Here is a 13,982-nt window from a genome sequence, read left to right as displayed (position 1 = left end):
GAACTTTAATTGAGCCCAACTTTAAGCCCGCATCCACACCTGCTTGTAGGAAATGGAGAAAACGTCCTAACTGAAATTCTTCCGTAGGAGCCTTCTTGGATTTACACCAAGACACATATTTTCTCCAAATACGGTGGTAATGTTTAGATGTTACCCCTTTCCTAGCCTGAATAAGTGTGGGAATGACTTCACTGGGAATACCCTTTCGAGCTAGGATCTGGCGTCAAACGCAGCCGCGGTAAGTCTTGATACACACACGGCCGCTGCTGTAACAGATCCTTTCGTAGAGGAAGAGGCCAGGGATCTCCTATCAGTAATTCCTGAAGATCTGGATACCAAGCCCTCCTTGGCCAGTCCGGAACAATGAGGATCGCCTGAACCTTTGTTCTTCTTATGATCTTTAACACTTTTGGAATGAGAGGAAGCGGAGGGAATACATACACCGACTGAAACACCCACGGTGTCACTAGGGCGTCCACTGCTATTGCTTGAGGGTCCCTCGACCTGTAACAATATCTCTGAATTTTCTTGTTGAGACGAGATGCCATCATGTCTATTTGGGGAATTCCCCAAAGACCTGTCACTTCTGTGAAGACCTCTTGATGAAGACCCCACTCTCCTGGATGGAGATCGTGTCTGCTGAGGAAGTCTGCTTCCCAGTTATCCACTCCTGCAATGAAGACCGCTGACAGGGCGCTTGTATGTCTTTCCGCCCAGCGGAGAACCTTCGTGGCCTCTGCCATTGCCGCTCTGCTTTTTGTTCCGCCTTGGCGGTTTATGTACACTACTGCTGTCATATTGTCCGACTGAATCAATACGGGCAGATTGCGAAGCAGACGTTCCACTTGAAGAAGGCCGTTGTAAATGGCCCTTAACTCCAGAACGTTTATGTGTAGACAAGTTTCCTGGCTTGACCATCTTCCCTGGAAGTTTTCCCCCTGTGTGACTGTCCCCCAGCCTCGGAGACTCGCATCCGTGGTTATTAGGATCCAGTCCGGGATCCCGAACCTGCGCCCCTCTAGGAGGTGAGAGCTGTGTAGCCACCACAGGAGTGAGATTCTGGTCTTGGAAGACAGGATTATTCTTTGGTGCATGTGCAGGTGGGATCCGGACCACTTGTCCAACAGGTCCCACTGAAACACTCTGGCATGGAATCTGCCAAATTGAATGGCCTTGTAGGCCACCACCATTTTCCCCAGCAACCGAGTGCATTGGTGGATTGACACTCTCGCTGGTTTCAGAATTTGTTTGACCAGGTTCTGAATTTCCAGAGCCTTTTCCACTGGAAGAAAAACTCTCTGTAATTCTGTGTCCAGAATCATTCCCAGAAACGACAGCCGCGTCGTCGGCACCAACTGTGATTTCGGCAAGTTTAGGAGCCAACCATGTTGTTGCAGAACTGTCAGGGAGAGAGTAACGTTCTGCAGTAGCTCGCCTTTATCAGGAGATCGTCCAAGTACGGGATAATTGTGACTCCTTGCTTGCGCAGGAGAACCATAATTTCCGCCATGACTTTGGTGAAAACCCTCGGAGCCGTGGACAGACCAAACGGCAACGTCTGAAATTGGTAATGACAATCCTGAACTGCAAACCTCAAGTAAGCCTGATGTGGAGGATATATGGGAACGTGTAAGTAAGCATCCTTTATGTCTACCGACACCATAAAATCCCCTTCCTCCAGACTGGAGATCACTGCCTGGAGAGATTCCATCTTGAATTTGAATTTTCTTAGGTAGAAATTGAGGGATTTCAGGTTCAGGATTGGTCTGACCGAGCCATCCGGCTTCGGGACCACGAACAGGCTCGAATAAAAGCCTTCCCTCTGTTGTGACGGGGGAACCCTGACAATGACTTGATTTTGACACAACTTTTGTATTGCGTCGCATACTACCTCCCTTTCCGGAAGAGAAGCTGGTAAGGCCGATTTGAAAAATCGGCGAGGGGGAACGTCTTGAAACTCTAGTTTGTACCCCTGGGACACTATTTCTACAACCCATGGGTCCAGGTCTGAACGAACCCAGAATTGACTGAAGAGTTTGAGACGTGCCCCCGCTGGTGTGGACTCCCGCAGAGGAGTCCCAGCGTCATGTGGTGGATTTGGCAGAAGCCGGGGAACCTGCCACGGCTTCTGGGAACCTGCCACGGCCGGAGATCTTTTCCCCTTTCCCCTTACTCTAGTAGCAAGGAAGGAAGAACCTCGGCCTTTCCTGTATTTATTGGTCCAAATGGACTGCATCTGATGGTGTGTTTTCTTTTGTTGTGCAGGAACATAAGGTAAAAATGATGACTTACCCGCAGTAGCCGTAGACACCAAATCAGTCTGGAGGAGGGGCATAGAGGGAGGAGCCAGTTAACACCCCTTTCAAAGTCTTAAAGTGCCTATGTCTCCTGCGGATCCCGTCTATACCCCATGGTTCTTATGGTGACCCCAGCATCCTCTAGGACGTATGAGAAATGTAGAGAATTCTATTTTTATTTTGCTACGAAAGACTAAGCCAAAGGTTTTTACTAACTAATATAATAATTATTAAAGTCCCGGCACCCAGGGCCTTTCTAGGCTCACAGAGTACGCTGACCGAGAGCAACAGAAAAGCTCCCAAATTGCCCCAGATTGTCAGTCACTGGCAGTCTAATGCCGTCCTGCATTTGCTGTTCCAGGCCCATACTGTGCAGTATGGTTCCCATCATCTGTGAATTTCCCGGATGTTTGGCCTCAGGACAAGCCCTGTAACCGTCAGCCTGATTACGCTACATTTTAGATTAAGGGAACCGCCAGATAGCATCCTCCTGATATACTGAGCAGTGTTACACAGTTAGGGGTCTATTCATGAAGCAGTGATAAGAGTGGAGAAGTGAGCCAGTGGAGAAGTTGCCCATGGCAACCAATCAGCTGCTCTGTAGAATTTTATAGTATGCAAATTATAAATGTTACTTCAATGCTGATTGGTTGCCATGGGCAACTTCTCCACTGGCTCACTTCTCCACACTTTTCACTTCTTCGTGAATAGACCCCTGAATGCTGCTCTTCTGTTATTACTTAGGGCACATCATCCGTGGCATACAGTGATTGTGAAACAGTCCAGCTGTACATGTATAAATATATACACTTCTAGTAACCCCTCCATGATTGGCGCACGCTCTGACCCTAATTGGGGAACACTCCCGGCTGTCAGATTACTTGTGTGTAATAGTACCCTCAGTGTTACGTAATTGTGTCTCCCAGGACCTGTTGCTACAGCTTCAGGTTCCCTCGCATGTTACTCTCTGAGCGGCAGCAGGGCCTCATCCTGACTGGTAACGGTGAAGGTTGTACTGGATGACATGTGATATGTCCCATGTTCCTGAAATCGGCGCACTGAGCGATGGCTGTTGTCCGCACACAGCGGAGGGTGACAATTCTGAGCCTGAACCAGTTTCCATGAGGCAGAAGGCAGTCCAGTCTCTGTAAACATCACACACCTGTGCCTCATGGCTCTCAGGGAATGTAGAGGCTGCAGTATTGTTTCTACAAACGTAATGGCTGCCTCTATGTATGTGTCTATGTGTGTGTGTATATATATATATATATATATATATATACACATCTTTACATAGTGTAAAATAAAGTCCCCGTTGGTTTGGGCTAATCCGGAGAACCACTGGGTGGATTGTAATGTTTCATGCACCTAAACTTTCCTGGCTAAATGCTCTGGTTTGTGTTGCAGGAGTGTGCCTCTAAATCTTGGTTAATTGAGTGTCTTGCTAGAATCCAGTTCAGTGCAACCCTGGACCCCACCCTCATATTACCTTTTCTGCGTTGTAAACATGCCAACACCTTTCATCTCTTCCCTGGCAGGTACAGCAATGTCCAACAAAGAGAAGTTGCAGTGCCTGAAGGACTTTCATAAAGATATCCTGAAGCCGGCTCCAGGAAAGAGTCCGGGGACCCGTCCAGAGGATGAAGCTGACGGGAAGCCCCCGCAGAGGGAGAAGTGGGCCAGTAAGATTGACTTCCTGCTGTCAGTGGCTGGAGGGTTTATCGGTCTTGGGAACGTGTGGAGATTCCCGTACCTGTGCTATAAGAACGGCGGAGGTAAGGTCTGGGATCGGGGAGGTGGCATCTTGCGCTTTTTGGGGGTAGTTCAGACCTGATTGCAGCAGCAAATTTGTTAGCAGTTGGGCAAAACCATGTGCACTGCAGGGGGGGCAGATGTAACATGTGCAGAGAGAGTTAGATTTGGGTGGGTTATTTTGTTTCTGTGCAGGGTAAATACTGGCTGCTTTATTTTTACACTGCAATTTAGATTTCAGTTTGAACACACCACACCCAAATCTAACTCTCCCTGCACATGTTACATCTGCCCCACCTGCAGTGCACATGGTATTGCCCATCTGCTAAAAAATTTGCTGCTGCGATCAGGTCTGAATCAGGCTCTTTGTTTCCAACAAATGTATTTCCTCCAAAGGGAATAAGTAGAGTTACCTGCATCAGGTGTTAGAGGTGACAGAACAGGGCTGATCTCTGAGCTCCAGGGTTCCAACACCCGCAACAGGTCTTGTCGTCAGGATTTCTGTCTTTTGAAAAGGGCGGAGGGAATTTCTGACCAAGATGAACTCACCAGTGCATGATTTAATATATCCTGAAATACATGACCTGCATAAACCTGCCCATCTGCGGGGGCACGCACATAAACCTGCCCATCTGCGGGTGCACGCACATAAACCTGCCCATCTGCGGGTGCACGCACATAAACCTGCCCATCTGCGAGGTGCACACATACATAAACCTGCCCACCTGCGGGGCGCACGCACATAAACCTGCCCACCTACGGGGCGCACGCACATAAACCTGCCCACCTGCGGGGCGCACGCACATAAACCTGCCCATCTGCGGGGCGCACGCACATAAACCTGCCCATCTGCGGGGACATGCACATAAACCTGCCCATCTGCGGGGACATGCACATAAACCTGCCCATCTGCGAGGTGCACACATACATAAACCTGCACACCTGCGGGGCGCACGCACATAAACCTGCCTATCTGCGGGGAGCACGCACATAAACCTGCCCATATGCGTGGCGCATGCACATAATAATTTTCTGGATATTTTATTGCACAATTACTAATTATTTGCAGAATTTAGCAGCCTGGAATACAGAACAGTGAGTGTGGCTTGTGCAGTAGTTTGGGCTCCCTGTGGATCCGCGCTCGGTGAGACATTGCACCATCCAGCTAATGGGGTGATTTAGTAAAGGACAGGAACCCTGTGATGGGTTTCTGTGTAAGTACAGAGAGAGGTCTGTTGCTGATGGAGCCTCTCCGCTCTGCATTAGGAATGTCTGTCCCTCTCCTCCTGCTCAGGCTGCATGTATGCCAGGTCTCCGGAAACACTCTATTAATATTCCGGTCTGGGGTCTGTAAAACCTCAATGTCTCTTTCCAGTACATAGTCCACAGCTGACTCTGACATTCTGTGGAATACCCGACCTCTGCGCCTCCAGATTCCTCGCCATCTCTGTGTATGCGCAGCCTTTGGGGTGTAGTAATATTTGGTGCAACCCTTTCCTCCCCAGGCTGCCCCACAACACGATGAGAAGAGCTGCGCTCTCCAGGCATGGCGGCTGGCAGTGTGATCTTCTCTCCAAACGCTCCTCCTGGTTTTCTCAGAATTTCATGGCTGTGGCCAAAAATGTGACTTCTGTTTAATCAGTCAGGAATGTGTCTGACATCACTAAGTGTTGTTCTGCATACTCCAGATAGGGTCCTTGTGATGAGGGTGTAGCAGTCGTTTACTCAACTCTTCCATGAGGCCATTTTTATATAACTGTGGGCACGTCTCTGGTATCCACTAATCCCCTCTGCGACCCGCTTCTGTGCGGTGATAGGTGGGTTCTGCCGCTTCTGTGCGGTGATAGGTGTGGTCTGCAGCTTCTGTGCCTTAATAGGTAGGGTCTGCAGCTTCTGTGCGGTGATAGGTGTGGTCTGCAGCTTCTGTGCGGTGATAGGTGGGTTCTGCCGCTTCTGTGCGGTGATAGGTGGGTTCTGCCACTTCTGTGCAGTGATAGTTGGTTTCTGCCACTTCTGTGCGGTGATAGGTGGGGTCTGCAGCTTCTGTGCCTTAATAGGTAGGGTCTGCAGCTTCTGTACAGTGATAGATGGGGTCTGCAGCTTCTGTGCAGTGATAAGTGGGTTCTGCCGCTTCTGTGCGGTGATAGGTGGGGTCTGCAGCTTCTGTGCGGTGATAAGTGGGTTCTGCCGCTTCTGTGCGGTAATAGGTGGGGTCTGCACCGTCTGTGCAGTGATAGGTGGGGTCTGCAGCTTCTGTGCGGTGAAAGGTGGGGTCTGCAGCTTCTGTGCGGTGATAAGTGGGTTCTGCCGCTTCTGTGCTGTGATAGGTGGGGTCTGCAGCTTCTGTGCAATATGTGGGTTCTGTGCAATGTAGTAATGGGCGGTGTCTGCGGATCCTGTGCTGCAATGGGCGGTGCCTGCGGAACCTGTGCTATAATGGGCGGTGTCTGCGGATCCTGTGCTGCAATGGGCGGTGCCTGCGGAACCTGTGCTGTAATGGGCGGTGTCTGCGGAACCTGCGCAGTAATATTTTGGGTCTGCAGGTTCTGTGCAGTGATATCTACACGGTGAGGCAAAAAAAAATAATCCCAGACTTTAAAGGTTAACAAAAAAGGCACGGTAACTGCTATTCAGAATTCTAGTACATAGAATCTACAGATGCCTGGAGACGCCTTCATTCCTGATAAACATTTGCAATGGTTTTTGAAGTTTTGTGATGACACCGGATGCTATGGGGGATGTATTTGGCTCTTAGAACTCCCGGGTACCTGAAGGCACCTTTCCCAGGACTCTGCTGTCCCTTATTGCTAATTGATGCCATGTAACATGGATGTACTGTACATGACATGGGAGCTGCTGTTGGATCTAGCGTACAAGGGCTGCCAAAAACATCTACAAACTATACATTCTGCATCATGGACCCTATGACTGCACGAAGCTGCGTAACTACCCGTAACCTTAGATATACCTGTACTTGGCAGGAGTAGCATATTTATTTTCGCAAATTGCACTGAGTGTGTACACGCACCTACGGGACAAAGTTTTTGTTTGCTAGTTTTTGTGTTTTCCCTGTGTGTGTACACACAGCATGCCAAAATAAATATATATGTTTTTATTTTATCCAGATAGATCTTTCTGTCCTGAAAAGACCACATTGGGGCAACGCTGTGCCGTGGCCAGAAAGCTGTGACATATATGTGACGTATTAGGTGTTAATGTGACTTTTGTGGTGTTTATTTTACAGGTGCGTTTTTAATCCCTTATTTCATCTTCTTGTTTGGCGGCGGCCTCCCGGTGTTCTTCCTGGAGGTAGTTTTGGGGCAGTTCACCTCTGAGGGCGGCATCACCTGCTGGGAGAAGATCTGCCCAATCTTCACAGGTAAGTTCATGTGAAGCCATTGCTATCAGTGTTACTCCCATTGTGTTATATCACTGACCTCTCCTGCATGTGTATAATTCCTGTTGTCCAGCATTGGTTGGGGTACCTGGGATCTTCAGGACTACAGCATTGTAATAGCCTGGCCTGGGGGCTTATAGCAACCACATTCACCCTGAGATAGAAACATAGATTTCAGAGCAGTGGGACACTGACACCCGGGGCATACCAGAGCAGTGGGACACTGACACCCGGGGCATACCAGAGCAGTGGGACACTGACACCCGGGGCATACCAGAGCAGTGGGACACTGACACCCGGGGCATACCAGAGCAGTGGGACACTCACACCCGGGGCATACCAGAGCAGTGGGACACTGACACCCGGGGCATACCAGAGCAGTGGGACACTGAGACCCGGGGCATACCAGAGCAGTGGGACACTGACACCCGGGGCATACCAGAGCAGTGGGACACTGACACCCGGGGCATACCAGAGCAGTGGGACACTGACACCCAGGGCATACCAGAGCAGTGGGACACTGAGACCCGGGGCATACCAGAGCAGTGGGACACTGAGACCCAGGGCATACCAGAGCAGTGGGACACTGAGACCCGGGGCATACCAGAGCAGTGGGACACTGACACCCGGGGCACACCAGAGCAGTGGGACACCGACACCCGGGGCACACCAGAGCAGTGGGACACCGACACCCGGGGCATACCAGAGCAGTGGGACACCGACACCCGGGGCATACCAGAGCAGTGGGACACTGACACCCGGGGCATACAAGAGCAGTGGGACACTGACACCCGGGGCATACCAGAGCAGTGGGACACTGACACCCGGGGCATACCAGAGCAGTGGGACACTGACACCCGGGGCATACCAGAGCAGTGGGACACTGACACCCGGGGCATACCAGAGCAGTGGGACACTGACACCCGGGGCATACCAGAGCAGTGGGACACTGACACCCGGGGCATACCAGAGCAGTGGGACACTGACACCCGGGGCATACCAGAGCAGTGGGGCACTGACACCCGGGGCATACCAGAGCAGTGGGACACTGACACCCGGGGCATACCAGAGCAGTGGGACACTGACACCCGGGGCATACCAGAGCAGTGGGACACTGACACCCGGGGCATACCAGAGCAGTGGGACACTGACACCCGGGGCATACCAGAGCAGTGGGGCACTGACACCCGGGGCATACCAGAGCAGTGGGACACTGACACCCGGGGCATACCAGAGCAGTGGGACACTGACACCCGGGGCATACCAGAGCAGTGGGACACTGACACCCGGGGCATACCAGAGCAGTGGGACACTGACACCCGGGGCATACCAGAGCAGTGGGACACTGACACCCGGGGCATACCAGAGCAGTGGGACACTGACACCCGGGGCATACCAGAGCAGTGGGACACTGACACCCGGGGCATACCAGAGCAGTGGGATACTGACACCCGGGGCATACCAGAGCAGTGGGACACTGACACCCGGGGCATACCAGAGCAGTGGGACACTGACACCCGGGGCATACCAGAGCAGTGGGACACTGACACCCGGGGCATACCAGAGCAGTGGGACACTGACACCCGGGGCATACCAGAGCAGTGGGACACTGACACCTGGAATATACCAGAGCAATGGGACACTGACACCCGGAGCATACCAGAGCAGTGGGACACTGACACCCGGGGCATACCAGAGCAGTGGGACACTGACACCTGGAATATACCAGAACAATGGGACACTGACACCCGGAGCATACGTGAGCAGCTGACACGGTGACCCGGCAGAGGAAAGTCAGAGAAGCCACAATATATTCTGCAGACATTCTGTAGCTGGCAGGGAATAACGTCCTCCACACAGGCAGGGAGTAACGTCCCCCGCACACCCACCACTGGACAGATGCTGTAATGTTACAACATCTGAGCTGATGCCAGGAGTGGGAGTTATTCGGTGCGGGTCCTGTGTCAGCAGCAGATCACTTACAGCCTGCGAAGATCTGACACAGAAGGAACGCACAGCCATAGCTCAGGGGCACAGACACTGCGCTATAATAAAAGCATACATAAAAGTAGTGTATTCTCCCATATGTTGCGCCGCAAAATGGAAATGCACCGGAACTGAGTGGGTAATTCAGACCTGATCGCAGCAGCAAATTTGTTAGCAGTTGTGCAAAACCATGTGCACTGCAGGTGGGGCAGATGTAACATGTGAAGAGAGATTAGATTTGGATGGGTTATTTTGTTTCTGTGCAGGGTAAATACTGGTTGCTTTATTTTTACACTGCAGTTTAGATTTCAGTTTGAACACACCCCACCCAAATCTAACTCTCTCTGCACATATTACATCTGCCCCACCTGCAGTGCACATGGTTTTACCCAACTGCTAACAAATTTGCTGCTGCGATCAGATGTGAATTAGGCCCTGAGTGCGTACAGCGTCTGGGTGTCACTGTGGGGTCACTGCACCAGTCATCATGCTCTGCAATATATGGGAAAGAAAAAAAATGCAAGAAATGCAGGGAAGACGGAACTTCAGCACAGACCCCCTGGTTTAGTTTATTGCCCCCCTATCTCCTTTGGAATGTCGTCTTCCAGCTTTAAATCCAGAGGGCTCCGAGCCTGCCGCACTAAGCGTCACAGAAAAGGTTTGCTCTGATTGGTCAGAGCGTGGGGAAACCATTCTGTATTGGTTAGCAGGGAACCCATGTGGTATCTCATCACATGCTACAATTATCTCTATTGCTACAATGTATCAATCAAAATGTTTCTATGAACTACATTGTATCAGTACAGCTCCTTATAGACGTAACCAGGTGTAGAATCTCTGAATGGAGGAGTCTGGCTGCGTCTCTGCGAGTAGGACAATGACGTAGATCACATATATTGACAGTATGTAAATCATGGCTGTTGTATCCCACTGCACATTACGCTATAGGCCTACGACCCACTCTGCATCTCATGTGTGGCACTGTATAATTTGGTGCCGCTTTCACTTTAAACCCGTGGGTGCTAATTTAACCTCTTCCATTCTGATAACAATGATGCTGTTCTGCTTCACTGTGTGTGGGATGCAGCAGCGCAGTGCGCGGGCGACTCTCCGTGGGGTTACATTAAGTATAAATTTCTTTGTTTTATGGGGGTCATTCCGAGTTGATCGTAGCACAGCTACGATCATTCACACTGACATGCGGGGGGTACGTTCAGCACAGGGCTAGCCCGCCCCGCATGTCAGTCCGGCTACCCCTCGCAGAAGTGCAAAGGTGTGATGCCTTTGCACTTCAAGAGTAGCTCCCGACCAGCGCAGCTTTAGCGTGCTGGCCGGGAGCTACTCGTCGCTCTCCGGCCCGCAGCCGTTGCGTGTGACGTCATGCAGACGCTGCGGCCCGCCCCCCCCCCCCCCCCCCCCCCCCCCCCCCCCCCCCGTTCGATCCGGCCACGCCTGCGTTGGCCGGGTCAAACCCACGAAACGGTGGCCAAACGCCGCCGTTCCGTCCCCTCCCGCCCAGCGATCGCCTCTGCCTGTCAATCAGGCAGAGGCGACCGCATCCCTGCTACGGCCTTCGGCCGTCTGACATGCGCAGGCGCACTACGGCGCCAGCACATACGCAGCAGGACCCGTTCACTCTGCTGCGTTAAAACGCAGCGAGCGAACAGGTCAGAATAACCCCCCCATATCCGATAAAGATGGCCGTAGTCCAATGTATGACCCACTAAATAAAGAGATTCTGGTTTATAAAACAAAATCTGAACTCGCCCCGTCAATTTATACTGTTTCAAAAAGGCTGCCGTCCATTCCTGGGCTACACCCTAATAAAATTAGCTGAGCGGCAGTGGGGTGTAAACCTTACGGCATGGCTACCAGCAAAGATAGATAACTAGGAAACTTAGAATTCAATGAAATCACTAGTGCCCCCACTTAGAGGTTTTTAGGACGACTTTAAATCCGAAAATGTTTAATAAGACGTACCACGCCTCCTGTTCCGTAAAGTGAATTTGGATTATTTTATCATGTAAAATCTGAAGCCCCCTGGTGGGCGGTGCCTAATTCCTCATATACATCACATGACCACCTCACCTGGGAACTGCCCATACTGTAGAACCTGCGCAAGGGAAATAATGCAGACTGGGGGATGGTCGTTCCTCCTTTCTGATAGGGCTGGCCACTGGTTTCCAGTATCTTCCAGCCGCTGGCTAGCCATTGGGCCGGAATCCCACACCTGGGACCTCCCCATAGTGGGCACACCTGCGGCCCGGCCTGGAGTAACCAATAAGGGAATAAATGTGTGCGGTAATTGACCGTGTTCTCTCCTCTGCAGGAATCGGATATGCCTCTATTGTCATTGTGTCCCTCCTGAATGTGTATTACATTGTCATCCTGGCGTGGGGAGTCTACTACTTGTTCCAGTCTTTCCAAAGTCAGCTGCCGTGGGCTCTGTGCCACCAGCAGTGGAACACGGACAGCTGCGTGGAGGACACGTTCCGGAAGAACAAGACCATGTGGCTGTCGCTGAACTCCACAAACTTCACCTCCCCCGTCACAGAGTTCTGGGAGTAAGGACTGGCTCTCGTGATGTGTGTTCAGTGCCCACTATATGTATTGCAGAGGAAGGCAGGGGGTGCCGGTGCCCAGCCAGGTGTACACCCACCGCCCGCCATCACTGTGCCCACTATATGCATGACTGTGTGTACTGCAGAGGAAGGCAGGGGGCGCCGATGCCCAGCCAGGTGTACATCCACCGCCCGCCATCACTGTGCCCACTGTATGTATTGCAGAGGAAGGCAGGGGGCGCCGATGCCCAGCCAGGTGTACATCCACCGCCCGCCATCACTGTGCCCACTGTATGTATTGCAGAGGAAGGCAGGGGGCGCCAGTGCCCAGCCATCACTGTGCCCACTATATGCATGGCTGTTTGTATTGCAGAGGATGGCAGAAGGTGCCAGGCCCAGCCAGGTGTACAGCCACCGCCCACCATCACTGTGCCCACTATATGTATTGCAGAGGAAGGCAGGGGGCGCCGGTGCCCAGCCAGGTGTACATCCACCGCCTGCCATCACTGTGCCTCCACATATGCCATGGCTGCCCCCCCGGGCTGCTATGCCATACTGTGCTCACAGATGCCCTCCACTATATGCAGGCACCATGTCATCATTCCCTGTGCCACCCATATACCTGTATGTGCCCCTATGTCACCGCTCGCTCCCACCATGTGCCATGGGATACCAGTTGAAGGGTTATTGCTTCCTGGTCACTGGGATCCCCGGACAATCACCCTGATAGCCGTAGTATTAGTCACATTCTGTAAGAACCGTACAAGTGCATAATGTCATTGCCTCTGGGGAACAGACCTGATACCGAGTCACATGAGATATCTGTCATCTCCCCCCGGGGGATCAATGGCCGCACTCACCCTCTGCATCTCTCCCCCCCGGGGGATCAATGGCCGCACTCACCCTCTGCATCCCATACTATATATTACAGCGGCATCAGCCTGGTGTAACCCGCAGCCTTTCACTTCTGCTATTTGCTGCTTCTCCATTCCCCTGATCTGTATCCATCTACTGATAAGTTTATTTGTCTTTCCTGTTAATTATTGACTGCCTCCCGTGCGTCTGTGCCATCTTGGCTTCGGTGACCAGGAGAAGTGCCAGTGTAGCTCCTGCGTAAAACAAAAAACATGACCTCTCTCCCTTCCTGTGCCAAGCTGTACCCAGCGTGGGCATGGAGACCAAGGGCTGATTGGGCTGTCGGAGCAGGTACTCCGCTCTCCCGGCGCCCAGGCACCTTCAGCCAACAGCGCAACACGTATAACACTTCCCCCCCCTCCCCTCCCCCCCCCTCCTCCTCCTCCTCCTCCTCCTCAGTATATGGCTCACCCATCCCAACAAGGCAACTGAATAGTTAAATGGCTTCCGGTACGTTCCTTACTGAACCAATACAAGAGTATCTGCATACGCAGCGCTCTGTTTATTCAGATATTAATAGACGGTAGCTGGGTGCCATCTGCTTTTTATGTTTGGGGCGTCTCTCTGTCCTGGAAGTTAAGCACTTTGGATTTAAAATAGACTCTGAAAGAGCCGGCGAGCTTTGAGCACACAATCTGCCGCCTTCTACTACAGATCAAAGGGAATGATTACTTCCCGACGTCATAAGGCGGGGTGCGAGAGAGCAGCGGAGGTGCCAGAGAGCAGCGGGGGTGCGAGAGAGCAGCGGGGGTGCGAGAGAGCAGCGGGGGTGCGAGAGAGCAGCGGGGGTGCGAGAGAGCAGCGGAGGTGCGAGAGAGCAGTGGAGGTGCGAGAGAGCAGCGGGGGTGCGAGAGAGCAGCGGGGGTGCGAGAGAGCAGCGGGGGTGCGAGAGAGCAGCGGAGGTGCGAGAGAGCAGTGGAGGTGCGAGAGAGCGTGCGAGAGAGCAGTGGAGGTGCGAGAGAGCAGTGGGGGTGCGAGAGAGTAGCGGGGGTGCGAGAGAGTAGCGGGGGTGCGAGAGAGTAGCGGGGGTGCGAGAGAGTAGCGGGGGTGCGAGAGAGCAGCGGGGGTGCGAGA

At 52.3% G+C, this 13,982-nt stretch overlaps 1 protein-coding gene across 3 annotated transcripts in view; it reads left to right on the top strand.

The window, feature by feature from the left end:
- The window catches only part of SLC6A6 (solute carrier family 6 member 6), a 120,748-nt gene that overhangs the window by 42,669 nt on the left and 64,097 nt on the right, over positions 1 to 13,982 (top strand). For 2 of the 3 annotated variants that reach the window (XM_063941252.1, XM_063941253.1), the window contains exons 2-4: positions 3,836 to 4,072; positions 7,294 to 7,428; positions 11,762 to 11,996. In XM_063941252.1, the coding sequence (XP_063797322.1) occupies positions 3,844 to 4,072; positions 7,294 to 7,428; positions 11,762 to 11,996 (599 nt within the window). In that variant the 5' untranslated portion in view covers positions 3,836 to 3,843. Of the gene's footprint in view, positions 1 to 3,835; positions 4,073 to 7,293; positions 7,429 to 11,761; positions 13,350 to 13,982 lie in introns of those variants that run through there. The other variant, XM_063941254.1, reaches the window with a different exon arrangement.

The sequence above is a fragment of the Pseudophryne corroboree genome, chromosome 9 (genome assembly GCF_028390025.1).
Source record: "Pseudophryne corroboree isolate aPseCor3 chromosome 9, aPseCor3.hap2, whole genome shotgun sequence".
NCBI classification, from domain to species: domain Eukaryota; kingdom Metazoa; phylum Chordata; class Amphibia; order Anura; family Myobatrachidae; genus Pseudophryne; species Pseudophryne corroboree.
The sequence above is the reverse complement of the archived record's forward strand: the minus strand, read 5'-3'. Positions and strand labels throughout refer to the sequence as shown.